The 25,656-nt window shown below is 45.7% G+C and overlaps 1 protein-coding gene across 1 annotated transcript in view; it reads right to left on the bottom strand.

The window, feature by feature from the left end:
• hmcn2 (hemicentin 2) overlaps positions 1 to 25,656 on the bottom strand; it is a 49,822-nt gene that overhangs the window by 5,969 nt on the left and 18,197 nt on the right. Inside the window, exons 23-74 of the mRNA XM_061816502.1 lie at positions 24,251 to 24,378; positions 23,835 to 24,086; positions 22,887 to 22,970; positions 21,251 to 21,442; positions 21,045 to 21,175; positions 20,743 to 20,887; positions 19,991 to 20,117; positions 19,740 to 19,897; positions 19,356 to 19,634; positions 19,137 to 19,273; positions 18,847 to 18,997; positions 18,550 to 18,771; positions 18,370 to 18,483; positions 17,372 to 17,559; positions 17,187 to 17,283; positions 16,903 to 17,064; positions 16,257 to 16,370; positions 15,878 to 16,074; positions 15,698 to 15,779; positions 15,492 to 15,623; positions 15,036 to 15,179; positions 14,771 to 14,930; positions 13,253 to 13,377; positions 12,983 to 13,166; positions 12,804 to 12,901; positions 12,363 to 12,641; positions 12,072 to 12,262; positions 11,667 to 11,748; positions 11,321 to 11,457; positions 11,098 to 11,239; positions 10,874 to 11,018; positions 9,139 to 9,266; positions 8,907 to 9,063; positions 8,706 to 8,827; positions 8,467 to 8,631; positions 6,561 to 6,668; positions 6,342 to 6,476; positions 6,132 to 6,266; positions 5,777 to 6,046; positions 5,178 to 5,368; positions 4,901 to 5,114; positions 4,576 to 4,710; positions 4,315 to 4,505; positions 2,516 to 2,597; positions 2,199 to 2,369; positions 1,703 to 1,855; positions 1,396 to 1,533; positions 1,073 to 1,194; positions 752 to 992; positions 608 to 667; positions 387 to 506; positions 131 to 265 (exon numbers count right to left, since the gene is read on the bottom strand). Coding sequence (XP_061672486.1) covers positions 131 to 265; positions 387 to 506; positions 608 to 667; positions 752 to 992; positions 1,073 to 1,194; positions 1,396 to 1,533; positions 1,703 to 1,855; positions 2,199 to 2,369; positions 2,516 to 2,597; positions 4,315 to 4,505; positions 4,576 to 4,710; positions 4,901 to 5,114; positions 5,178 to 5,368; positions 5,777 to 6,046; positions 6,132 to 6,266; positions 6,342 to 6,476; positions 6,561 to 6,668; positions 8,467 to 8,631; positions 8,706 to 8,827; positions 8,907 to 9,063; positions 9,139 to 9,266; positions 10,874 to 11,018; positions 11,098 to 11,239; positions 11,321 to 11,457; positions 11,667 to 11,748; positions 12,072 to 12,262; positions 12,363 to 12,641; positions 12,804 to 12,901; positions 12,983 to 13,166; positions 13,253 to 13,377; positions 14,771 to 14,930; positions 15,036 to 15,179; positions 15,492 to 15,623; positions 15,698 to 15,779; positions 15,878 to 16,074; positions 16,257 to 16,370; positions 16,903 to 17,064; positions 17,187 to 17,283; positions 17,372 to 17,559; positions 18,370 to 18,483; positions 18,550 to 18,771; positions 18,847 to 18,997; positions 19,137 to 19,273; positions 19,356 to 19,634; positions 19,740 to 19,897; positions 19,991 to 20,117; positions 20,743 to 20,887; positions 21,045 to 21,175; positions 21,251 to 21,442; positions 22,887 to 22,970; positions 23,835 to 24,086; positions 24,251 to 24,378 — 7,952 coding nt within the window. The remainder of the gene's footprint in view (positions 1 to 130; positions 266 to 386; positions 507 to 607; positions 668 to 751; positions 993 to 1,072; positions 1,195 to 1,395; positions 1,534 to 1,702; positions 1,856 to 2,198; positions 2,370 to 2,515; positions 2,598 to 4,314; positions 4,506 to 4,575; positions 4,711 to 4,900; positions 5,115 to 5,177; positions 5,369 to 5,776; positions 6,047 to 6,131; positions 6,267 to 6,341; positions 6,477 to 6,560; positions 6,669 to 8,466; positions 8,632 to 8,705; positions 8,828 to 8,906; positions 9,064 to 9,138; positions 9,267 to 10,873; positions 11,019 to 11,097; positions 11,240 to 11,320; positions 11,458 to 11,666; positions 11,749 to 12,071; positions 12,263 to 12,362; positions 12,642 to 12,803; positions 12,902 to 12,982; positions 13,167 to 13,252; positions 13,378 to 14,770; positions 14,931 to 15,035; positions 15,180 to 15,491; positions 15,624 to 15,697; positions 15,780 to 15,877; positions 16,075 to 16,256; positions 16,371 to 16,902; positions 17,065 to 17,186; positions 17,284 to 17,371; positions 17,560 to 18,369; positions 18,484 to 18,549; positions 18,772 to 18,846; positions 18,998 to 19,136; positions 19,274 to 19,355; positions 19,635 to 19,739; positions 19,898 to 19,990; positions 20,118 to 20,742; positions 20,888 to 21,044; positions 21,176 to 21,250; positions 21,443 to 22,886; positions 22,971 to 23,834; positions 24,087 to 24,250; positions 24,379 to 25,656) is intronic.

Below are 25,656 nucleotides of genomic sequence, written 5' to 3'. Positions count from 1 at the left end.
GCGAATGCTTGTTTTGCGTGCCGTGAGATCGCCTGGCGACAACTCCGGCCTGCACCTGTCCTCATGCCTGTTTTGATCCTTCCAATGAATCGATGGCTCAAATAGCGAACGCGGTTGAAATGCGACTTGCCTTCGCAGCTGTTTCCTGTAATGCTGGGCTTAAATCCTGCTCCGCACTTGGCTTGGCAGCGGTAAGTGCCCACCGTGTTGACGCACTGCTGGTTGTAGTGGCACATGTGCGAGCCCTGGGCACACTCGTCAATATCTGTTGGGTTTAGTTGATGGATATGCACAAGATTTTTCACATGTATCTGCATAATCAATTCTTATTAAAAAAAAATTAAAAGAAAAAAAAACTATATATATGTCATGTGTGCCTGGTTAACCTTGGCATGTGTTGGTCTCCGTGGAGATGGTGAAGCCGGGAGGGCAGACACAAGAAAATCCTCCCATGATGTTGTTACACGAGTGAGAGCAGGGAGACTGAAGAGCGCATTCGTCTTCATCTAATCATAACCACACATTGAATTACAATAACAAAGTGGCACAGTGATATATATTTCAAGTTACATATTAGCAAACCATAAAGGAGGCAGAGCCCACCTACCTGCACAGTACGAGGTCGTGTCGAGGACGAAACCCTTAGGACACGTTTCTTCGTGACCATCTGCAAACACAGGCATATAACTTGAAGACCTTCTCACCCTGTTTTGTTCTTTGACTTTTATCCCCCAAAATAATTTCCTCTGACCTGGTATGAGAAGGCCGGCAGTAAAGTGGAAGTCCAGTGTAAGAGTCATCATATTGTAGACACTATTGATTCCAGAAACCTTCAAGAGCTGGAGCAGAGGGCCCTGGCGGTTCTCCTCGCCCTCGTAAATGATGGTGTGATTGCAGTGCAGTACCATGGGGGTACCTCCCTTTTGGTGGGTCTGTGATGACCAGGAGTACATCTGCCCGGGGCCTGTCTGCACGTAGGACTCATCGAACTCCTTCAGGATGCACAATTTAATGGTACAATTTGAGAAAACTGATGAAAATCCTCCGATAACAAGGAGAGCTCTGAACACACCTTGAGGCTCACATGTGACGTTGTCAACGAAGGAGGTACAAAGCCGTTGATCACGATATCGATCAGTAAAACTCCCTCAGAATCCAAACCTCTGGCGACATGAGTGAGACGGAGGACCTCCCCTGTTTAAAGGAGTGCCAAACCATAGCTCGCATATTTAAACATCCCACTTCTGAAACTCGGTCCTTGATATCAGCACTATTGAATGCCGCCATCTTCTGGTTGTTTTACCAACAGCAGGAATACAGATGCTAATTGCCATTGAGATAAGATTCTAAAACTGATTTCGGATTGTGCGCTGGGGGGTAAAACGCTGAACAAACCTGTGTCAAATTCCATTTGGGACTCCTGCCTGAACTGGCCACGTGCGAAGGAGTAGCCGTTCCTGGTGCGCTCACTCTGCAGCACGGTGGTCCAGTAGATGGGAGCAAAAACCGACACCAGCACCCGCAGCAAGGGACCTAGTCACATCACCATCAATAAAGTGGATGACAGCAAGAGTCAACCCTAACGCACACCAAACCGCAGGAGCACCACAAAATCAAGCCAAGCGGAAAGATGTCCCTTCTCGTGCCAGAGGTGCATAATGTACTCCATTTTGAATCGTTTGTATTTGTTGCGAGCACGAACCCACGCTGGGCGGAACGCTGTCAAGACGGGCCTGCAACGTGCTGCTGCCATCCTCTTCGTTGTCTGTGATGTTCGCCTCCAGGAAGGACACTCCGAACTCCCTCTCGTTGACCATGCCGATCAGGCTGCCTCTGGTCGTGCGAGGGGATTCACCTTCCATCAAAAAACAAAAAAACTGATGCAGCATGTACTATATTCTATAGCTCTGTCACCTCCACGAGTGTAAATACAATTAACACGTATACTTTTATTATGGACACTTGGGTGTGTAAAAATTCAAATTTGTGGTGCAAAATCTTGTCTTGATAACAACTCACAATAGAGCATCACATAGTAAACTGATTTCCATGAGCTGCAACATGACTTCAATCTCCTCATGCATCTTTCTAAGCCTTTTAAAAAAAACCTGAATAATTGAATAATGAATAATTTATAGATTGACTTTTTTAACTTGCTAATTGTATCTCTGACGATAAAGATTCTATTTCAGTTATACCCGGACAAAGGCCAGCCCGACATCTCCTGGAGTCGACACTCGGCCCGGCGCATGATCGTCCACCGTTAGCCGGTTCGGGGTTGTTGCAAAGTCGTACGCGCTCTTGGAAGCCTTCGCCGCACAAGCTACTACAAGGACCCCAGTCCTGCCAGTTGGAGTAGCCTCCGTTAACTGAAACATAGAAAGCAAAATTATTGCTGTGATTAGTGGACATTTTTTTTTTTTTTTATAATAATAAAATGAGGTTACAATAGTTTCGGGTACGAGATTTACTTTGACATTAAACACTTTAATTAGAAGCAAAAGTCAAACCTCACTTTGAACCTTGAGCGTTATGGTCCGCTCAGCTGTGCCAGCTTCACTTTCAGCCACGCACTCATAATCTCCTTCATCCGCAGCCTGTAGGTTAAAGTGGCAGACAGGAATTATTTGATATGATTGGCAATGCTATGAAAAGTTTTGGTCCCATTAAAAAAAAAAAAAAAAAAAAAAAACATCAAGACCAAAATAAGACTTTCAATAGACCCATCAGTCCAAAGCAGTTATTATACTGTTGAGAGGCCAAAATTGATTATATTAACATTTACAAGGTTTAATAGTTCTGTCTTGTTGGAAAGTCAAACCCGCTTTTGGAAGCCTAATTTTTCTACATTATTTGTGCACTTATTGCACTGTAGCAGTCTCGCCAGATGGCACTATTTGCATATCTATTTACCGCTAGTTTGCCTGACAATTTTTCCTGCACCATTTGCACAATTGCCACTCTTACAGATTATTGCACCACTAATCGCATTAAACTGCTTAAATTTCTTGAAGACTGCAGCAATTCCACATTGTCACTATCTCAGATTATCGCTGTATTCGTCATTTTAAAGAGTTCTTAATTGCTCGAGATCTCTGCATCATGTGCAAAATTATCATCAGCATTATTACATTACCGTTGTCCCTCTCCAATATATTTTTATATCACCAATTTTTTTCACCAAGAGCAGCTTCTACTACCGGGAACAAATTCCTTGTGTTTTTGATATACTTGGCAAAAAAAAAGAAGATTCTGACCCTAATGTATTCTTATATCATTCCATAGCTCTGGTCTGACTTCTCTGAGCAGTTCATCCTTGCTAAAAGCAGCTAGCCATTATTTGCCTTTTCCAAAGGCACTCTCAAGTGGGCTCCAACACCTTGCGGGAAAGATGGTGGGGGTGTTTTGATTATGGGAATGTACTCAATCTGACAAAAAGACCTTCCTTCTAATCTGTTTCATTTTTCAAGTTTCGGCTTCAGAGAGAGTGTGTGGGGGGGCTTGCAAAAGAGCACAAAGACAGATGGCCATCACCCCTTCTCCCTCAACTTTCACCTTGTCCTTTATCCCTTTGTATCTTTTTGTCCGTCATGTAAATAGCTCTTTGTAACCCCCGCCCCGCCCCCCCTCCATCTAAAAAAAAAAAAAATAAAGATAAGATAAGATTGCTTCCTTGATTATTCTGGGAAAGAGGAATTTCAAACACACTGTTCAGTGTCAAAACTGCAAGACCTTATCGACAACAAACCATTTAAAATCACACGTACACCGATGTCTAGAATAAGGTACTTCACTGGATTGTCAAAGGAGGACTCCACTAGCAGCCCCTGGAAGCACAACGATTTTCCCCAGCTCTTAGGCTCTTATGTATGAAAGAAATATTATTCTAACTTGTTGGGCAGTTAAGCATTTCTGTGACTAGCAACACATCATCAGAGAAAGAAGATGAAGAAGATGTCACACAGACTGCAGCGTGGGAAGAAGCGTCATCTGTCTGTGAGAATCTCAGCTTCAGTCTATGCAATTACGGCAGCAGTTTAAAGGACATAACGAGGTTAGAAGCTAAGCGTAGCAGGCTAGAGTCTGGGAACATCCAGTTCTCTGTTCACCTCCTCCCTCTGTTTTAAGTGCTGTTAGCATCTAACTGAAGCGGCTCCAATCAGATTGCGGTGGGAGGAGGACACAATTGTCAGCCACACAGATAAAAGCCGCATTGGTTGAATGGACCTGCATTCAGTTTCCTCTTGGAAGATAAATGATTTAAACTTGACTAACATGCAAGGAATCAAATGAGACAGTGGACTTTATATTTACTGTGATGCTGTAAATGATCAACGATCCATTGTGAAGCGTCTGCACGCGGGAAGAGCGCGGCAGGGGGTTTCCATTTCGGAGCCAGCGGAGGACGGGGCTGGGGTCTCCATGGACCGGACAGTCCAACACGGCGGAGCTGCCTTGTTTAACCGTTTGAGACGTGTGGGCTTCACCCTTCAGCACAGGAGGCTCTGAGAAAAGCAGAAAACATCAAGTTGATACAGAGCAATCCTGTTTTCAGTTACAGCTTCCACCGATCACCTCGAATGCGGACGAAGGAGAGCGCTCGGATGGAGCCGACGCTGTTTTCCGCGACGCACACGTACGTCCCGGCATCGCTCGTGGCAACGTTGTCGATTACGATTGTGTTCCTGCCCGCTTCATCGACCGAGGCGCCTACAAAATGTGATTGATCAAAAAAAGAATGAATCCGCACGTTCAGTGGTCAAAATCTTGGCTGGAGTGGAAACACAAACGTTTTATTTACTTTTTCTGAACATATATTTGGATAGCTATTTAAATTCTTACTAAGGTACTCCGCTAGTCCTGAGAATTTTACAGCAACACCATCGAAAGTAAACGGTACCTAGGTAAGGTATGTTGTTGACTGTCCAAGAGATGACAGGAGGAGGCGTTCCCTGGGCGTGACAGGACAGGGACAAGTCCTGTCCTTTATTCAAGGTGATGTCCCCGGGTAGCTCTTTAAAGGCAGGCCTCATATTGACGGACAGGTGAATATTCTGTCTCGCTGAGCCTGCTGCGTTGGTGGCTACGCACGTGAACTTTCCAGCGTCTCCTGGCTATGTAAAAACAGATAAGAGTCATTTGTAGATTCACAGCGGACTGAGACCGAAGCCGCTCACCTCGGCCCTCTCGATTATCAGCTCTCCGGATCGCAGGGATGTGAATTTGCCCGGAACGTTGACGAGAAGCGCGCCGTCCTTTTCCCATGATACTTTGGGATCTGGCGAACCCTGAGCAGCACATGGTAACAGGGCCTGGAATCCTTGAATGACTGACATCTCCGTTTGACCGGGAGGAATCATGGGGGAAACTGAAACACAACGACAAGATAACTACAACTCCGTTTTCCCAAACTCTGATCGGCTTTCATTCCCACTTTTCCAATCTTTCATCTGATCTTGTTAGTTATTTACTGTACAAGGCACCTCTCCTAAATCAGACTAGGACATTCTTATCCTGTGGACATGCATTGTCTGTGGGTTGTAGAGTTACAACTAAAAAGAATTGGCTTCATATTTTGAGAGTTTTACAGTCGTCTAACATAACACATTTTGAATTCCCATCTTGCCATACCCTTAAACCTAGCATTTTTTTCTCCAGCTGTCTGGTCTCATCTGAATTGTCAGTCTTTAACAGTTCTTGGGTTTCCTATGTATTTGTGATCAACATAGCTATCGTAGAGCATTTTCATCAGGTGAAGCTAAGAGTCGTAACTCACTTTGAATAACCAGTCGGATATCATGGCTGGTTCTGCCGGCAAGGTTCTTGGCGGTACACGTGTAGGTCCCTGCGTCACTGCGCTGGGTAGAAGTGATCACCAGTGTACCGTTTGCATATATATGAATATGAGCACTGTCAACTATAGGCCTCCTGTCTTTGTGCCACGTAACTTCTGGTTGGGGTTGACCATCCGCTGCACACTCCAGACCGACCGTTTGGCCCAGCACAGCAGTGTACTCGGCACGGGGCACGCTCAGCACGGGTGGAACTGAGAAAACACAGCAGTTGTGCGATTAGAATGTCATACGGTTTGAATACAACGGATGAGGGATGTATGAGCAGCTAAGGTATACCTTGCAGGACAAGTTTGGTTCTTCCTACAGCCACACCAGCTTCATTTTGGGCCAGGCACTGGTACGTCCCTGCATCTCCAAGAGTAACACGTGCAAATTTAAGGGCGCCGTTTGAGAGCACAGCCAGCCTGTGACCTGTAAAAGCGGTGAAAACATTTTTAGAATCATATTGTTGGACCATTTCTGCAATTCATAATGTGCTGTTGTTACCAGCTGCTATGGGAACGCCTTCTCTTTGCCATGTGATGGACGGTCGAGGAAATCCTTGAACCTCACAGGGTAAAATGGTCCCATGATGTAACACCACTTGCACTTCCTCTGCCATCGGCCTGATCTCAGGAGACTCTACCGGATCAATGTACACTTATATTCCGTTTCCACTTATGTGATGATAAACACTACAATATAATACAGTAAATGGGTCCCCACCTTGTACCGTGAGTAAGACGTGTTTATGAGCCACTCCGGCCGCGTTTCGAGCTGAGCAAGTGTACCGTCCGGCATGGCGTGGTAGCACGGCGGTGATCTCCAACACCCCTGCGCAGAGTATTGGAGTAGTACGTTTACACACGTCATATACAAACAGAGGTGAGTTGGAACACACTACAATTACTCCTTTACACTTATAGAAGTCACTTGTGGGAAAAGAAATTACTTGTCAGAGTAGTTTCAATGCAACATATCTTGTTCTTTTACTTGAGTGGCTTTCCATCCATGCATTTTCTGTACTGCTTCTACTCTTGCAGGTGCCGGCGTGGTGGACCCTATCCGAACTGGTCACTAGCTAATCGCAGTTGCGTAGTTTTATTGAGAAGAAAACCTTCATTTAATCTATAACATTGAACTGCATTGCATGTCCAACTTTTATTTGCATTTATCTCTTGCTCCGCCAATCTGTTTATTTCGGTTTGTATGAGAGCCTTGTGCCTCGGTCCCTTTCACAAAACTCCGTTTCACTCATCCAACATAGGCACCGAGGATGTTTGACTCCATTTCACCAATCATCCGGAGTCAGGCAGTCACATGACCAGACGCAAAGTCTTTATGGCCCACACAGAAGCTTCTTTGTCTTCTTTTCCTTTCGGCTTGTCCCGTTAGGGATCGCCACAACGTGTCATTTTTTTCCATCTAAGCCTATCTTGTGCATCTTCCTCTTTAACACCCACTGTCCTCATGTTCTCCCTCACAACATCCATCAACCTTCTTTGGTGTTCCTCTCCCTTGTTTGCCTGGCAGCTCCATCCTCAGCACCCTTCTACCAATATACTCACTCTCTCGCCTCTGGACATGTCCAAAGCAAGTCTGCTTTCTCTAACCTTGTCTCCAAAACATCCAACTTTGGCTGTCCCTTTAATGAGCTCGTTTCTAATCCTATCCAACCTGCTCACTCCGAGCGAGAACCTCAGCAGCTTCATTTCTGCTACCTCAAGTTCTGCTTCCTGTTGTCTCTTCAGTGCCGCCGTCTCTAATCCGTACATCATGGCCGGCCTTACCGCTGTTTTAAAAACTTTGCCCTTCATACTAGCGGGGACTATTCCCACAGCCTACACTGAAGCAAAGTTTCAAAATGACAACAATGGCGTCGTTATGGTCAGAAGGAACACAATACGCCAGGCCTCACGTTCGAATTTTATTTTACACACTATGAAAAAAAATGGCTACATCACGCGCTGTCATCTGTCTACCAAAAAACATCCACATTACAAGAAGTCCTCCCACTTGGAACGTGAAAAAACGTGTTTCAGTTTTAATGTAGTGTTTTCGCGGTGAGCATTTTGTGCTGTTTCAAAAATGTACAGTAAACCAAGAGAGATTTCATGTGCCTGAATTTGCTTGAATTTGTTATTCTATAAAGAGTTCATTCATTATTGTTTTAGTTAAAGTGACAACGTTGGACGGTATCTTAAGTGGCACGAATTCCAATGTAACATTTTTGTTTTTTTGACATTAATGCATCATTAAAAATATATTTTTAAAAAACGCTAAATTAGTCACCAGTTACTCATTTCATAACTTTAATTTGATGTGTACTTACTCAAGTAATTATTTGGAGGGCTACTTTATACTTTGACTTGCGTCATGTATTTCTGAAGTAACGGTTCTCTTACTTGAGTACAACTTTTCCCATCTCTACCCACCAAAGCGCACAAATAGAGAGACTTTATTTTATTCCTTCCAGCCTTCTCCTGCTGTAGCTGTCATTATCTTAAACCAATAATCACAATTTGCAGAGTACAAATAATATACCTGCCTCTGAAATGCGGTAATGTTGAACAATAAATACGATTTTTTTTTTTTTTTCGGTAAGGGAGGGGTGATCGAGACGTTATCTTACCAGTAGGAAGGATGCGATAACTTCCTCCTCGAGATCCCAGCTTGGCTCCACCTTTTGTCCAGGAAACGGTCGGATCAGGTCGTCCTTTAACGTGACAAGGCAACTCCACAAGAGACCGACTCACCGCCGTCACTGCTGTGACGTCGTCTTCGATGGTCGGGGGGACTACAAGGGCGTAGAGCAAATGTGCGATTTATTCAATCGAATCATTTCGAACCTTCCACTCTTGGAGTCCGTACCTTGGAGCTTGACCTCAATGACCCTGCGCTCCTCTCCAACATCATTTCCAGCCGTACACTCAAAGTAACCTTCATCCTCGTTGGACGGTGATAAAAGTACCAAGGACCCAGAAGATAATAACCTGCAAAAACGAGCACTGATGCATGCTTGTTTCTTGTATTTTTTTTTTAAGTAAAGCAGCTGCCAAAGTGTGTGTTTACCTGTATGCACCAGTTTGCTGGCTACTATCAAGAGGAGAGCCATTCCTTTTCCAAGATACTTTAGGAGGAGGTATGCCTGTCGTCTCACAGCTCAGGACAGCTCTGATGCCTGCGGTTACTGTTACGTTGAACGGGCCTGGACTGATCGAAGGACCCACTAGGAGCACAGAGACCAAATTCCGACATATTGACCACAGTCACCAGATTCAGTTTCCACTTTTACTATATTTACCAAAGACTCTGAGATCTATTCCCCGGTGGTCTGAACCAGCCTGGTTTGATGCGGTGCAGTGGAAGCGACCGGCATCGCTCAGCTGGACCTGGTGCACACGCAAGGAGCCTTCTGCTAGGATGGTGTACCTGAAGTCGGCCATATGCTGAGTCATCTTCATGAAATACATCCAATGCGATCTCAATGCCATCCATTAACATCTACCAGTATATGTCAATTGGAATATTGTTGCTCAGTATCTCCTTGGGTTTTTGATCATTTCTGATTACAATCCATCTTCAGTTAAGTCCCTTGAATCTAAATTTTTGGAACTTTAATTCTGACTATCTTAGCTATGCAGATAATTCAGTTATATTTAGCAGTGTCTCTAGATGGCTGCAGTTCCCTTGAGGTGTTGTGTCACTGTCTAAAGGAGATAAATAACTGGATGAGCCCAGACTTTCTTCAGCTAAACAACTAATGCACTTTACCAGTAATGTGAAATTCGGCAGAGCTGTTACTGGAAAAGCTTAAAGGTCAAGTGTCATGAAATGGATGACCTTTAGTATGTTATTAATGAAAAAACAGCAGCCGGGATGGACCCATCCATTTTTTTTCACCACAAAACGTGATTTTGACGTATATAGTTTTTTATAACTCCCGCCTTGAAAATCCTCTGGAAGGATTTGTCTTTGACAAGAAGCAGGAAGTGACGTACAGGGCAGGAGCGCCTTCAAGGGGACTCGATTGTTTCTATTAGTTTTATCTGCGGGAAGGTAGCTCGCTGTTGTGTTAGCCAAAATGCCGGCTCGTTGCAATGCTGGATATTGCTTGAACACTCGGGAGGATGGATTCGCTCTTCATAACAGCTACTAAAAAAAAGTAATAGTTTTGGGGGGAGCACGTAATCCGTCTCTCATAACGTAACAAAAGATACGCGTACGTATGACAGGGTTGCTAAATGTGTCGATGTGCGCGTCGAACAGCTTCCACGTCGGGCTCGGCGGCAAAGGGTTCCGCGTCGTGCCTCGCGGACGAGCATGGCTTCGGCCGGGGCGGCTCATACATACTGTCTGGGAGTTTGTTGTTAGTTAGAAGTGATCCGCATATCATCTAAATATGGCTCCAAACAATAGGGTAATCTTACCCCGGATGCTTCACTCGATTCTGAGACGTTTTCTTTTTTGAAAAGAGCTTCCGTGCCTCATAGGAGGTGGGCGGATGAGCTGCCAGCCAAGCCATGCCTCGCAGACGAGCACAGCTTCGACCTGGCTGGCTCATACATACTATCTGGTAGTCTGTTGTTAGAAGTAATCCGCATATCATCTAAATATGGTTCGAAACAATGGGGTAACATTGCCCCAGAAACTTTACTCCATTGTGAGACGTTCTCTTCTTCGAAAATAGTTTCCGTGTTTGAAGGGGCGTGTCCTACAGTAGGGGCCACAGCGTGTTTTCAATGGCGAATGTCCGGGGTGACTTCACGGTCAGTAGATACACCCAATATGGCGACCACTTGGATGTCGAATGACATTTCCGCAACTTTGCGCATGGATGACGCGCTCTCCGCTCATATTTATTTTTTCGTATGGACATTGAAGTGAATAATTTTACATGTATTTTTCATTTCAATATCTATTTTAGAATGTTTATAGGGATGACACTTGACCTTTAAAAATGAATCTTTCTATGGTCTAATCGTGGGAGAGGTGCACAGATTCTGGCTGGCCCTTCTTAACCATCCATAACGACCTACTTGTTGTTATCGTGGGTTATGGGGAAGCCATCTTTTCTCCACATAATCGCAGGAGTCGTGCCATCCTCGACTTCGCAAGGTAAAACCGCATCTTGGCCCAAATGAGCAGTCACCACCGCGCTGCTGTCCTTGATTACCGGTGGCGCTGAGAAGCAGAAGCGTGATTAGGGTCTAATGTGAATAACTTGTTTAAAACAATATCTAATAAAGAGAGAGCAACGCACAGACAATCTCAACTGTGAAGAACAGACTGGTGCTTCCGGCCATGTTGGCAACCACACAGCTGTACTGGCCGCTGTCTTCCGGTCTGACGTTTTGAATTTCAAGGTACTGGCCTCCTGCGAGCCGCTGAATACGGCCACCCAGCTGATTGGACACAACGATGGCAGGAAGGGTCAACCTTCATTTACTTCAATAGCTGTTTGTGAATGCTTTGACATCCCGTACCTGCATCTGGACCTCGTCTTTGTACCACGCGATATCGGGACGAGGGTCACTGTCAGCCAGGCACTCCAGGGTCAAATGTCCATTAAGCGGCACCGACAGAGTCCGCACATCTTCAGAACCAAGCAGGGTCGGAGGGACTGAAGTATGAACAATGTTTGTATCATCACTATTTCGGAGGACACGAGATTTCAAGAGCATACAACTCATTTTACGAAATCTACACTTATGAATATGTAAATGTTGGATGGAACCTGACAGCACGAGAGGTGCTCAGGGAACCTTGGCTTGCAAAAAGCGGAGTTCCCATAAAGTTTGCAGAGCAACGTGCAAGTACAACTTGTATCACCTTGTACTCGAACCCAGTGGTTTCTTCCATCTTCTCCAGCCGGGCTGCTTGCCAAGCAGGTGTATAGACCTGCATCCTCAACCTTGACACACACACAGGTTGTCATGTTGTGTACTTCATGCCCAGTTTTGGATTTGGAACTAGTGTACTGATGTATTATAGTACCTTGTCTATACTGGCTAATGAGAGTCGAATAATGAGGATTCAAATTTTAGCACATTGTAATGTGTAAGTATTTCTGTTGGACTCAACTGTGTTTGAATCCCAACATCTGCTCTGAGTGTTTCTTTTCTTTGAACAAGTCCAACAAACCCTAGAGCTAGCGTAGAGCTAACAGCTACACCACACGATTTTTCAGGAAAGCTTTACTCTGTACATGCACTACTGCCAGATGTTGGTCGGTACCTGAATTTTGGTAATACTGAGGATTCGTCCGTCGTCCTGAATGGCGTTTGTCCCTCCCAGTGGGCGACCATCCTTGAGCCAACTCAAGGTGGGGGGTGGAACTCCCTCTGCAGAGCACTCCAACTCCAGTGGCTTGTTCACCGCAATCGTCAGCTCTTCTGGTGCACTAAACTTGGATATCTTTGGTGGCTCTGGATCAGAATTGAATAAAGTTTGGGTTCTTGCTTGGACAAAAACAATATCTTACGTGTTGAGTGGATTCAGATATTCATTTTTTACAATTATTATTACCAAGGATGGTGAGATTGAAACTCTTTGTGCTGCTTCCAGCCTGGTTGCTGGCCACACAGCTGTAAAGGCCTGCGTCCGAGGCTGCCACGTCAGGCAGCTGCAGTCGTGTCTCCTGACCATCCAGCAGCAGATTCCGGTGAAGTGACAGCGGCTGGCCGTCCTTCATCCAAGTCAACGTCGGAGGAGGAACGCCGCGCGCCTCGCACGTAAGCGTCACCAAGGATCCTTTGATCACCGTCACTGGTTCCGCTGGTTCCACATGAGCCACACCAGGGGGCACTGTGCAACATGTAACGGTGAATCTGAAGCCTAACTGCTATACTGTAATAATAATAATAATAACAACTTTGATGTACTGTAGGTAGCCGTGTTTTAGGGTTTGGGGGTATATTGCAGGTTTTAAAGTTAATAGAACATTAACTTGATGTTGAATATTGCTACCTTGGACCTGGACATCATAGCTAAGCTCAGCGAGACCAGCTCGACTGCGAGCTATGCAGGTGTAAACTCCAGCATCTGACAACTGCACAGGAGAAATCCTAAAAGAGACAAAAGGACAGTCGGCATGACCTTCTGCCGTAATTTTATGACATATTCACAACTCAGCACTGTAGCCAGACCTCAGTACGGAGTCCCCAGAGATTAGGCGTGTGTGGGGCGATAAAAGTAGAGGGTGCCCGTTCTTGAGCCAGGTGATCTGAGGTGGAGGGTTTCCATCGGCACGACACTCAAGAGTCATAGCACTGTCCTGTACGGCCTGCACCTCTCTGGGCTCACTGCTCTCACCCAAGATGGACGGCTGAACTGTGAAAAAATGCACAAAAGCTTTAAACAACAACAACATTTAATCTGATCAACAACTATGATGAAATATGAATGTTCAAACTGACCAAGGACAAAGAGGGTGTATATCTTGCTCTCCTGACCAGCAGGGCTCACAGCCAAACAGGTGTATGTTCCAGAATCCTCTGGACTAACCCGTAGTAAGGTTAATGTGCTGCCATCAGGTGTCAAACTGGTAAACAAGTCCAAAAAGAGTTTACATGAAGACCAGAATCTTTTTCTTTTCCTTTCGGCTTGTCCCGCGAGGGGTCACCACAGCGTGTCATCTTTTTCCATCTAGACCTATCTCCTGCATCTTCTTCTTTAACACCCACTGTCTTCATGTCCTCCCTCAAAACATCCATCAACCTTTTCTTTGGTCTTCCTCTCGCTCTTTTGCCTGGCGGCTCCATCCTCAGCACCCTTCTACCAATATACTCACTCTCTCGTCTCGGAACATGTCCAAACCATCGAAGTCTGCTCTCTCGAACCTGGTCTCCAAAACATCCAACTTTGGCTGACCCGCTAATGAGCTCGTTTCTAATCCTATCCAACCTGTTCACTCCAAGCGAGACCCTCAGCATCTTCATTTCTGCTACCTCCAGTTCTGCTTCCTGTTGTTTCTTCAATGGCACCATCTGTAATCCGTACATCATGGCCGGCCTCACCGCTGTTTTATAGACTTTGCCTTTCATCCAAGCGGAGACTCTTCTGTCACATAACACACCAGACACCTTCCGCCAACTGTTCCACCCCGCTTGGACCCGTTTCTTCACTTCCTTACCACACTCTCCATTGCTCTCTATTGTTGACCCCAAGTATTTGAAGTCATCCACCCTCGCTATCTCTTCTCCCTGAAGTTTCACTACTTCACCTCCGCCCCTCACCTTCACGCACATATATTCTGTTTTACTTTGGCTAATCTTCATTCCTCTCCTTTCCAGTGCGTACCTCCATCTTTCTAATTGTTCCTCCGCTTGGTCCCTGCTTTCACTGCAGATCAAAATATCATCTGCAAACATCATAGTCCAAGGGGATTCCAGTCTGACCTCATCCGTCAGCCTATCCATTACTACTACAAACAGGAAGGGGCTCAGCGCAGATCCCTGATGCAGTCCCACATCACCTTAAATTCTTCTGACACACCAACGGCCTTCTGCTGCCCTCATACATGTCCTGTACTATTCTAACATATTTCTCCGCCACACCAGACTTGCGCATGAAGAACCAGAATAACACTCTTTATTATCATCAGCATCCCACATCTCTCTCACGGTCAAACACGTGGTGGTGTCTGTTGCACTTGAGCGATCATTCAAGCTACCGAACATTTGTAAACCAGCTGCTATTCATGTCCTCCGTGATTGTACCGTAAACAGTTCCATTTGTCTTCCTCCACATCTAACTCCAACCTTCAGCACTAATGATTTATAGTTTATTCTCCAAATCTTTAGGGAATGACAAAGATTAATAGCTGTGGCTATAGTAAAACAAATTGAGCTACTTTGTAAAGGCTAATATTGTACTATGGTATCATACAGTGTATTAAGTGTTCTGTCAGAAAATGAGGACTGGAAACAACTTACACAATGTGACGAGTACCTGACCCCTCCAAAGTCAAGCCGTCTTTAAGCCAGCTAAGGTGAGGTGCGGGGTTTCCTGCTGCACTGCACTCCAGCGTCACCTCTTCTCCCATGGGTGCGCTGACTTCAGATGGATACTCAGAGTCCAGAATAGTCGGCGATACTATGTAGCCAAAAGTTGAGCTCTCAATTGAAATAATATTACAAGTATGTTCTTTCATGAATGATAATGATGAACATTCATTCTTTCAGTGAATTGCTGCCATACCCTGCACTGAGAGAATGTAATCCTTTTGTTCCTGTCCTTCACTGTTCTTGGCCACACAGGTGTACGTTCCAGCATGAGAAAGAGTAATCGGCCCCAGCTCGAGGTGGTTCCCTCGGTTAGACCACTGCCACTGCAGGCTGCTCTCTGGAAGCAGGCACGGAACGTAGAGGAAGTCAATGCTGAAACATATATGGATGGTACTGCACTGGACCCCCGCTTTTAGCAGGGATAGGAACCGGACCAAACCGTAAATACCAAAGAGCCGTGGATAATTGTCGCACATTATTATTGAATTTAAAAATAAATGGCAAAAAAAAATCCTGAATGTGTGGATAAACCAACACTGAGCATTTCTGGGGATGGTTGGACAAAAAAAATGAAGACAAAAAAAATCCACAGATAGGTTCATCAGCAGTTTCTGTACTAAAAAAATGTACATTCCTTTGCTAATCTTACCAATGGGTGATCCATCTTTCAGCCACGTGATGCTTGGTACGGGGACTCCTGAAGCCTCACACCGAAGCAATGCATGAGAGCCCAGGGTGAAATTTTGGGCCACTTGGAGAGGCCCATCAAGGACAGGAGGAACTGTGAAAATAGAACTGTGCTGTACTTTCAACAGTTTTCACCCCTCTTTTCTGGAGCACAAAAGGTGTTCTCACCATGAACCGCCAGTCTGAATGTCCTGTCTACCTGGCCAGCCACATTGGACACTTTGCAAGTATAAGTGCCAGCATCTGCCATCTGGGAGCAAAACCATGTTCAAAGTATAGATTTCACATACAAGAGTGGAGTAGAGTGACGGCACGACTTTGGGGCTGGACAAGTCGTGTTTTCCAGACCTGAACTCCTGTGATCTCCAGCTGGTGGCGATCTGTCTTGACTCCGTTCCCCGTGGCGAGCTGGAGCCCATTTTTATACCACGTGACCTCGGGCTCAGGGACACCACGGGCCTCACATCGCAGGGTGATGGAAGAACCAAGCTGCGAGGTCACCACATTTGACTCAGCACCAAGACGAGGCTTCAGGGTGGGCACGACTGTTGGTTTGCATTTAGATTGAGGACATGATCTCATTGTGAATCACCCGCCTTGCAATGATTCACTTTTAAAGTACGTATTAGCCATCACAGCTGTGATGAACTTTTTTTTTTCTTTTGCTGAGACAACGCTTTCAGATTGGATCACCCGTGTACGACGCTGATGTGTGCAGATGGCTCACCGTAAACACTGAGGACAAGACTCTTCTGGTCCTGGCCAGCTGAGTTAGTGGCCGTGCAAACATATTGTCCTGCATCCTCGACTCTTGCCCGGGGCAACTGGAGCATCTGGCCACCTATAGTATTAAAGGTGATACTTTAAATTTTCTATACAGATTTTCTCTTTTAAATTATCTAACAGTGTTATCTTCTGATAAGTTGGCACATTGCTCGGTCCAGGTGTCTGTGCAGTGGGAACGGGGTTGTGCGGATGGGGATAAGTCAGCTGCAAGTGCCATACTCTTGCATATGCACGCTAACTGACAAGTATAATTCAGCTTCTCAGCTTAGCCGCCGCTACCTCCAGCCCTTATTGTCATGGTAACAAATTCTATATTAAACATCGGCCCAGCAGTATACGTGGCAGTGTGACCAACTGCGATTTCAACAAGACACACAATAAGTTGGGCAAACCACCCTATAATTATTTTTCGCTTTGGGTGTTTTGGTAAAACCACGTCACAAATATTCTGTTAAGACACCCGGAAAAACCTAAGAATAGTGAAGAATATCCTAACAAAAACTTCCATTTGGGTTAGGGATGGGGTAAGGGGTTGCAGTTAGTTTTACACCATTTTTGATTGTTACTTGTTATTTGCTAGATCGAACCTGGCAATATGTTGAACCCAGTATTAAAATGGAGGATCTGCCCATCTTTGGTCCAAGTGATCTCTGGTGGAGGATACGCTTGCACGTCACACAGAAATGAGACCATGTGACCCTCGGTCACGCTCAGCTCCTCCTCTTTAGGGCCTAGAATTCTTGGTGGTACTGTAACAAAAAATATTCAATTGTACCTATATTACCGACATCTGTCACCATGTCAAGTACAGCTGACTACTTCAGCTATAGTGTAATCCATTTGAACAATATCAGAACATTTTTTTTTTTACCTTGAACAGTCAAACTGAAGAGTTTCTCAACGGATCCAACCTTGTTTTCCGCTATACAGAGGTACCCAGCCATGTCTGAAACCTGCACACTCAGGAGCTGTACGAAATAAAATTCCCAGACTTATTCCAAAACACAGCGGGACATGGTTTAATGCCAGCGGCTCAATGGGTGGTCACTGCTTTACCTGCAGTTTTGCCCTGTCCTCACTGATGACATGCTGTGAATCTGCGTGAACGGGCTGTCCGTCTCTCAGCCACGAGATAGTCGGGCTTGGATTTCCAGTGACATCACAATGGAGGGCCACCGTGCTGTTGACCACTGCTCCTATTTCCTCCATAAACTCCTCAGACGCACCCACGATCACAGGTGACACTGAGAATTTCAAATGTTGGAATGGATTGGTTACATTATTAAATGTACTTCTTCTTCGCGACTTGTGCCATTAGGCTTCGCCACAGCGAGTCACCTTTTTCCCTTTAAGCCTACAACTGCCCTCGTGTCTTCCCGCATGACATCCATCAACCTTCTCTTTTCTCTTCATCTTGCTGTCTCGGCTGGAAGCTCCATCCTCATCATCATTCTACCACCATTCTCATTCCCTGGATGTGTCCAAACCGTCGAAGTCTGCACTTTGTCTCCAAAACATCTAACCTTAGCTGTCCTTCTCATTTCTAATTGTATCCAATCTGCTCCCTCGAATCATCATACCGCTCCACTCTTCTGCTGCTCTCCTACATGTCCTGTACTATTCTAACATAATTCTCCGCCACTCCAGACTCTTCTCTGGGTAGTCTGTCATCAGCTTTCTCTAGATCTACAAAGACTCAATGTAGCAGCTTCTGACCTTCTCTGCATGGTTCCTTCAAAACCCTTAAGGTAAAGAATGCATCTGTGGTACTCATTGCAGGCATGAAACCATACTGGTGCTCGCAAATACTCGTATCTGTCCAGAGTCTGACCTCCACTATTGTTTCCTATAACTAAATTGTGTGGCTCCAATTCTGTTGAACAATCTGGTCAAAAAAAATCCACAGCCACGTCTCTTGGGTGCTTCCACACCTCCACAGGAATGCCATCAGAACCAACTGCTTTTCCATTTTTCATCTTCGTCAATGCCTTTTTAACTTCCCCCTCACGAACCATCGAAAATTACAACACAAATAGGCATATGTTCATGCTTACCCAAGACCTCCAAGTCAAAATGCATGTGGTCCTCCCCGGCCTCGTTGACGGCTTCACAGGTATACCTTCCGGCATCTTCTCTCTGCACCCGAGGAATTTGTAGCACCTGTCCACCTGAGAGGACCAATCAAAATGAGCACTTAGAAGCAAAGCAAGATCGCACAAGACTTGTAATCTGACCTGGCTGTAAAACTGTTCCATCAGCGCTCGTGAGCTTTTGTCCGTCTTTGTACCAATTGAGTTTGGGTGGTGGTATGGCGTTGCTTTCGCAGGACAGGCGGATGGGATGGCCGAGGACTACCTCGCGCTTCTCGACCATCTCCTCATTGTCCTCGTCCTCCTCCCTGTCATCTGCTCCCCAGGCTGCTTCTCTGTTGGTCACACGATGGAAGACTGGAGGAACTAACAAGGCGGTGCCAAGTTTCTGTTAGTTCGCAGCCTTGTTCCACTTGTGGATCACATAAATTTCACACATACCTTGTATGGCGACATGAAAGTTTCTCTTGTCTTCTCCTGCCGAGTTGGTGACCACGCATGTGTACTGCCCTTCATGGGACAACATGGCATTCTCGAGGTGCAGGAAGGCCCCGCTCGCCTGAATGCCAACATGGCTGTTTCCTGTCAACAGCTAAGGAGGACAAGCAAACTTAGATTTGAAGTTATGCTCACATCTTGCTTACTATACAACACTCATTGCAATAAGCTGGATATGTCGTGCTGGAAAATGTTGAATGTTATGAATATTGCCAATGCTCTGTCTTACAAACCTGCCCGTCTTTGAACCAGGAAACTTTGGGCTCAGGGAAACCTTTGGCAACACAGGTAAGAGTTAAACTGCCATTGATTCGTACTTTCTCTTCCCGAGTGCCTGAAGATGTTGCGTTACCATCTATTTGTGGGGGCACTTGTGAGGAAAAAAAAAACTGAATCAGATGCATAGTGTAACAAGCAATTAGGCCTCATTACCATGTGGAAATCGGTCTTACCCAAAACACTGAGAGAATAGTGCTTGACAGCGTTGCCGGCCGGATTGGAGGCCCGACAGGTATAGAGGCCTGTGCTGTCCCCTTGTGCCGAGCCCACCCTTAAAGCCTGCCCACCCTGCGTGTACGTCAGCTGGGGGCTCGACACAATGGGTTGGTTGTCTTTCAACCAGGTGATACTCGGTGTGGGTGAACCTTCTACGTCACACGCAAGAACTATCGAGAAGCCCAGTACCACAGACACGTCTGACGTCTCACTGGGACCCTTAATTGTTGGAGGAGCTGCATAAAAAAATGAAATATTTCACCCTAAAACAACAAGATCTCCAACTAAATTGCTCAGTAATTCATTTTTCCTGTTCTATGTCCTGTTGACAAAATGGACACCTTGCACTGTGAGTCTAAACTGGCGCATCTGTGTCCCTGCGTTGTTGCTGGCCAGACATTGGTAAAGTCCTTGATCTCTCAGCCGGACCGATTTCACTTTCAGCACCTGGCCGTCTTCCAGAAACTCCACATGCGGATCCCCTTCACGGGAGAGAACCCTGTGAACAGGAACGCCAGATATCGATTTTGGCTAACATCAAACATCCAAGTCATTATGCAATTGAAGGTCTGAGCTACTGATGAATGCATACTCTCCGTCGCGGCTCCATTCCACTCTGGGTGCTGGACGGCCACTGACCCTGCACTGAAACTCCACTTCCTGTCCCAGGATGGCCGTTACCTCCTGTCGTTTGGACGTTCCTGAAATCACTGGCGGAGCTGCAACAGCCGATTAACCACAAGGGTTTGCTCACTCTCGTCTTCACGAGGACAAGTACAGAGTATTGTCATTTGCAATAAGGCCTACTGCAGTAGATTAGCAAGGATAAAATGGATTCTTTCCTTTGTATGTACTCGATGACAACATCAATGGGCACAGCTAGCAATATTTTAAATCCAGGTGAGCTAGCTCAAGCAAGCTCAATTCATGTCTTTTTAAAAAGTAGAGAAACCCTTTGTATTGGAAAATATGTTCTTGTAGAAGCAATACAGAGCGCGTAATGCACTTTGCAATGCGCTATGAGGTAACCTACTCAATTATGGATCACTTATTCAGCTAAACAAAATATTAGACGCATCACTCGGTTTGATAGACTGCAATTCTTCACCGTTGCAAGCTACTACCACACTAGATTATTGATAGAGTGACACAAATGGCAACAAATATGTAAATGATTCTCTTTTTAAATCAAAAGTTTACAATACATCCCTTGCATTTCCCTATCATGAGATTGTGCAGATATGGTAATGAAGTTGTCATCAAAGTTATATTTTTCTCGGGGTCTGACATGTTTGGCAACGTCCCTGGCAAATGATGCAGTCAGTGACAAAATTGTCAGCTCACCTTGCACCACAATACGATATTCCCTTCGTGCTTCCCCGGCTGAGTTTTGGGCGGTGCAAGCAAAGATTCCGGCATGTTCTTGCTGGACCCTGTAGATTCTGAGCAGGCGGTTCCCATTTTGAAGATACAGCCCAGCTCCGTCGACCTGGACAGATGGAAATCAGTTTAAAGTATCTCGACTGTCCCTCACATCATCTTGTAGTTACAACAAGGACCATATGATGACATTGCAGCGCTATTTATGGCTTGACTAGATTAACATGCTGTTCTAAGTTCATGCCAAGCAAGTGTCACAAACTCACAGGATGACCATCTTTAGTCCAGGTAATTGCAGGAGAGGGAATACCAAAGGCATCGCAACCCAGAGTGAGAGGCTGCTTTAAAGTCACTGTGAGGTTGCGTGCCTGCCCATCATCTTGGATTTCAGGAGGAACTGAAATAATACAGGACAACAGAAGATTTGAGTTGTGTTTTGTCATTCCCTACAGCGATGGGGCTGAGGTCTTACCATTCACTTTCAACCTGGTCTTCCTATCCACAGAGCCTGCCTCATTCGTAGCCACGCATTTGTAGTCACCGCTGTGACTGGCAGTCGCTCTGCTAATGACAAGATCTCCATTGTTCGTCACCGAAAAGTCGGATTGTCCTGCGTGTATCTCCAGGCCATTCTTGAACCAGCGCACCTTGGGATGTGGGGAGCCTACGAGGTTGAGACGGATGATGTTTTAAAGTAACATATTTGATTCTCTCCGAGCAATGCGAAACCAGCCTGGACAACCCCCCAAAAAGTTCTACTTTTCAACCTCGTACACCAGCTCAGGCTCCTTCCCCGCCAGAAAGGTGACATGATGCATCCCTAGAGCCACTTTCTGTAGCCACGGATCGGATCGCCAAGGTCCCCTTCTTTGGCCACGACCCAGCTCACACTGCAACCAACATGTATGGGATTCACGTAACCCTTCCGGGCTGTGGCCGGCCAGACCCCATGGTTGCAGGCCCAGCCAGCATTTCAACTCCCAGGCCTGGGTGACCCACATCCGGGCAAGGGAAACCTTCATCCAAATATTTTATTCATCTTAAGGGTGTTAAAGTAGTGTCTTGTCTGGTCCCTCACCTTGGATCTGTTTGCCATGCGTGACCCTGCCAGGGGCGTGGAACCCTACACAACTTTGTTCGTCGGATCATTGGGACACACAAAACCCTTCCACCACAATAAGGTGACGGCTCAAGGAGGGGCTGATGTTGTCATTTGGCATCTTTTTTGGACACCTGTTTACAGTTTAGGATCTCCGAAGCAAATTTATCTCATTGCTGTGAGAAACGCAAACAGATGTTCTGTTTAACGTTAGACGTCATTTAATAGATTCTTGGATTTATTTGCTGCGGCCGACGTAGACGGATTGATATTCACCATGTGTTTCTGAAATGATTACCGCTTTTAAAATGCAGTGCTTTAGCCGGAGAAGCAATAACACCCCCTCGGGCAGAAACTGGGTTACAGCTTTCTCTTAAGGAAGTTATCTGGAGAACAACCCGGGGGATTCTGACTTCCTGCAGCCAAATGCGTCTCTCTCTGGCTGTGCAAAGCATCACGCGCTTAGTTTCAAGTAGGCTAAGGTAGCCCGCCTGTCTGACTTGGATGCAGGGAGGGGAAGGTGGCTTCCGGTGGGTCTTTGTGTGCATCATGGTGCACCTCGGACCTGGAGTGTGAGGCCTTTATCTGCTTGCAGCAGCCTGTAATTAGGATTCCTCTCCCAGCAGGCCCAGATGCAGACGAGACCAGATGTGGCTTAGACGCAGGCCTCACTTTCTCCCATTGAGCAGGTTACCTTGGCCAGAACTATACGTACACCCCACCGTTTTGGAGAGACCGTCACAAGGCAAGCATCCACCAGGAATTCTGCTGACAAAGACTAAACGCAATGGAGTGACAGGAAATGGCAGGCTCACTACATCACACCTGAAGGCTAATGAGTTCACACCGAATCAGTGAACTGGCACAAAGGCAAAAGTGCCTCACTAGGGGTCAAAATGATGATCAAGAAAATTGATGAGTACAAGGATGTGACAATAAATGTCGACCTAATGTTTTCAATCCCGTAATAATATTTAATTGATGTGTGATTGTTTAATTTCATCGTTACCTTCAGCAGGGCAAGGGAGGATAACCATGCTGTTAGTTATTTTCTCCATGACTGCATCTCCTGGTTCTGCAAAAGAGGGGGGCTCTGTGGAGGCGGGGGGGTGGGGGGAATACATTTTTTTTTTTAAAAAAAGGCCAAATGCAGAGTCAAAAGATTGTGAAAGGGCTGCAAAGGCCACAGTGGTATTGCGATGGACCAGAGTTTCAAGACACAGGCAGTTCCCTTCGCAGAACCCAAACTTCAAATTCTACATGAACTTTATAACATCAGCATAATCATATAAACTAAGCATGTATTCAGTGGAAGAAACTTAAGTTAAAATCAACTTTCCAAACATTTGGGTTCCTGCTTGATGTGTAAAAAAAAAAAAAAAATTACAGCATTCAAATGTTTTGGAAGCCCAAAACAAAATAACCCAGGTCCAATTATGAGGGTGGAAAATGGTACACTAGAAACGTACAAATTATTTCCATCCATACATCCATTTTCTCAACCGCTTATCCTCACAAGGGTCGCATGGAGTGCTGGAGCCTATCTCAGCTGTCAACGGGCAGGAGGTGGGGTACACCCTGAACTGGTTGCCAATCAATCGCAGGGCACATAGAGACAAACAGCCGCACTCACAATCACATCTAGGGGCAATTTAGAGTGTCCAATTAATGTTGCGTCTTTTTAATGTCGCAAACTCCGCACAGGCGGGTCCAGGATTGAACCCAGGACCTCAGAACTGTGAGGCCAACACTTTACCATCTGAGCCACCGTGCCACCCAAATTCATTCCACTTTTTGAAAATCATTGAAGGAAAAGAAGACCCCATTTACGCATTCATTTTTCAATGACAAGACAAAGGTTAAAAGTGGAACCCTGGTCAGTTTTTTAAAACTAAACTGCATTAACATTGACGAGGTAGACTATGCAAAAGACCGATATTCAGCCCCAGGTATTCACCAAGAATTTCCAGTGCGATCTCCAAAATCTCCTGTCCGATGTTGTTTCGAGCCACGCACTGGTAAGTCCCTTTGTCAGCCAGGCTGACCCGCCGGATGCGAAGGGGCGAAGTGTTCTCGATCCCGACAGGAAGACCATTGTGAAACCAATTGACCTCTGGGATCGGCTCCCCCTGGACCACACACGGGAGCGTGACGGTTTGCCCGACCAGCGCTTTCAGCAGACGGGGGGCGGGCTGAATCCTGGGCTTGGCTGGGGACAAAAGAACAGCCTTAACAGGCCTTGTAAACTTTCTATTTATACTTCTAACTTCGATTCAAAAGAGAGAAGCGACACTTTAGCATGCGATTGAGCAACATGAGTGCTCTTAACAGACATGTTCTAGTGTTTCTGGCTTCAAGTCCACCCAAAGATACCTTGGATGTGCAAATTGTAGCTTAAAGACACATTTCCAGCTGGGTTCTCTGCAGTGCAGGTGTACAGTTTGCTATCAATCAGTCGGACGTCAGTTATCTTCAGGGAGCCTGAGGGCAAAACAGTGAACCTGGGGAACGGCAAGGGGCAAAGGGCAAGAAAATTACACAAAAATAAACAACACTTCATGGGCCGGTGAAGATTTACAACCTTTGCAGAAAGAAAAGTCTCCGGGTTTGAGGCCAAACTCCCTTGTTATTTCAAGAAAATTTGTAACGGGCACAAGGACATGTTCCTGCTTCGAAGAAATATTTTTTCCTCTAACGTGTTTTTTTCTTTCAAGAACATTTTTTACACCAAAATATACCCAGTATATTGGATTGGTGTATTTTGAGCTCAAAGGGCCTGTGCCTCAAGCATTGTACTACTAGATAACGGGTCAAAGGAGACGCAAAGTAGAGCGTGTCGTAGAAATATTTTGCAAACTGATGACAAGTTCTTTTTTTTAGGGGGCAGGGGATGCCCTGTAAAAAGCCGTTTGAATCTGAGTGGTGACCGTGTGCCACCCTGAGAGATGAATGAAAAGTCTAAAAAAGGCAGCACTCAGTGGAATGCAGACTTCCTCCGGGGTCGAGTGATCTCCCCTGTGACTCGCTGCCATTGTCCGAGGTAATTACGGCGCAAAAGGGGAGCCAGAGTGGAAGTTGATGGAGTCACTCCGGGAAAAGTCGCAGGGAGGCCAACGTCAAGAGAATACGCCGTGTTAAGCTTATCGCCAAAGAGTCACAGGGGATTTGAGCTAAAGAACGGCCTGACAATGGTGTTAGCAGCATGTACATCACTTCGACATCTGCTTGTGGACGGCTAACGCAAATGTAGCGATTATTTGGACTGTAAGAGACCAACGAAAAGTATGCTTTGTCGCTACAACGCGCCCAGCTGTTTAATGTTTCAAGGGACTTGAAAAGAGTTTGTGCTCATCTGAACAGCATCAAAATTGAGTTGTATACATGCAAAATACACGCAAATGTAAACAGGCCGCTCCCAGTTATGGTAGATAAGTGTTTCTGCTAGGCAACTGAATTATAACAATAACATGTTTGCTTGACTGGAAATAAGCTTGAAGCTGTTGCACACTGTGACTTATCATAGTTACCTCGAGACCGCCAACCATGTAAAGGGACGCAGCGATGTCCGACAATGTGGCTAAGCAACAGTGATTCGCGCAAAATCTTGCTGTGCAACATTTCATGAGTTCAAGCACCCGGGACAGGACAGGCCAGGACAAAGTCGCCACAGTCCCCACATAGATGAGCACAGTCTGCCACAAACACTGACTGTTAAGAGTCAGGTCTTGAAAACACAAGACCACGATAGGTGGCCTTGCAGCTTGAATGGATGGAAATCT

Source organism: Syngnathoides biaculeatus, chromosome 4 (assembly GCF_019802595.1).
Source record: "Syngnathoides biaculeatus isolate LvHL_M chromosome 4, ASM1980259v1, whole genome shotgun sequence".
Lineage (NCBI taxonomy): Eukaryota > Metazoa > Chordata > Actinopteri > Syngnathiformes > Syngnathidae > Syngnathoides > Syngnathoides biaculeatus.
Note: the sequence above shows the minus strand (reverse complement) of the source record. Positions and strands in the feature narration are given on the sequence as shown.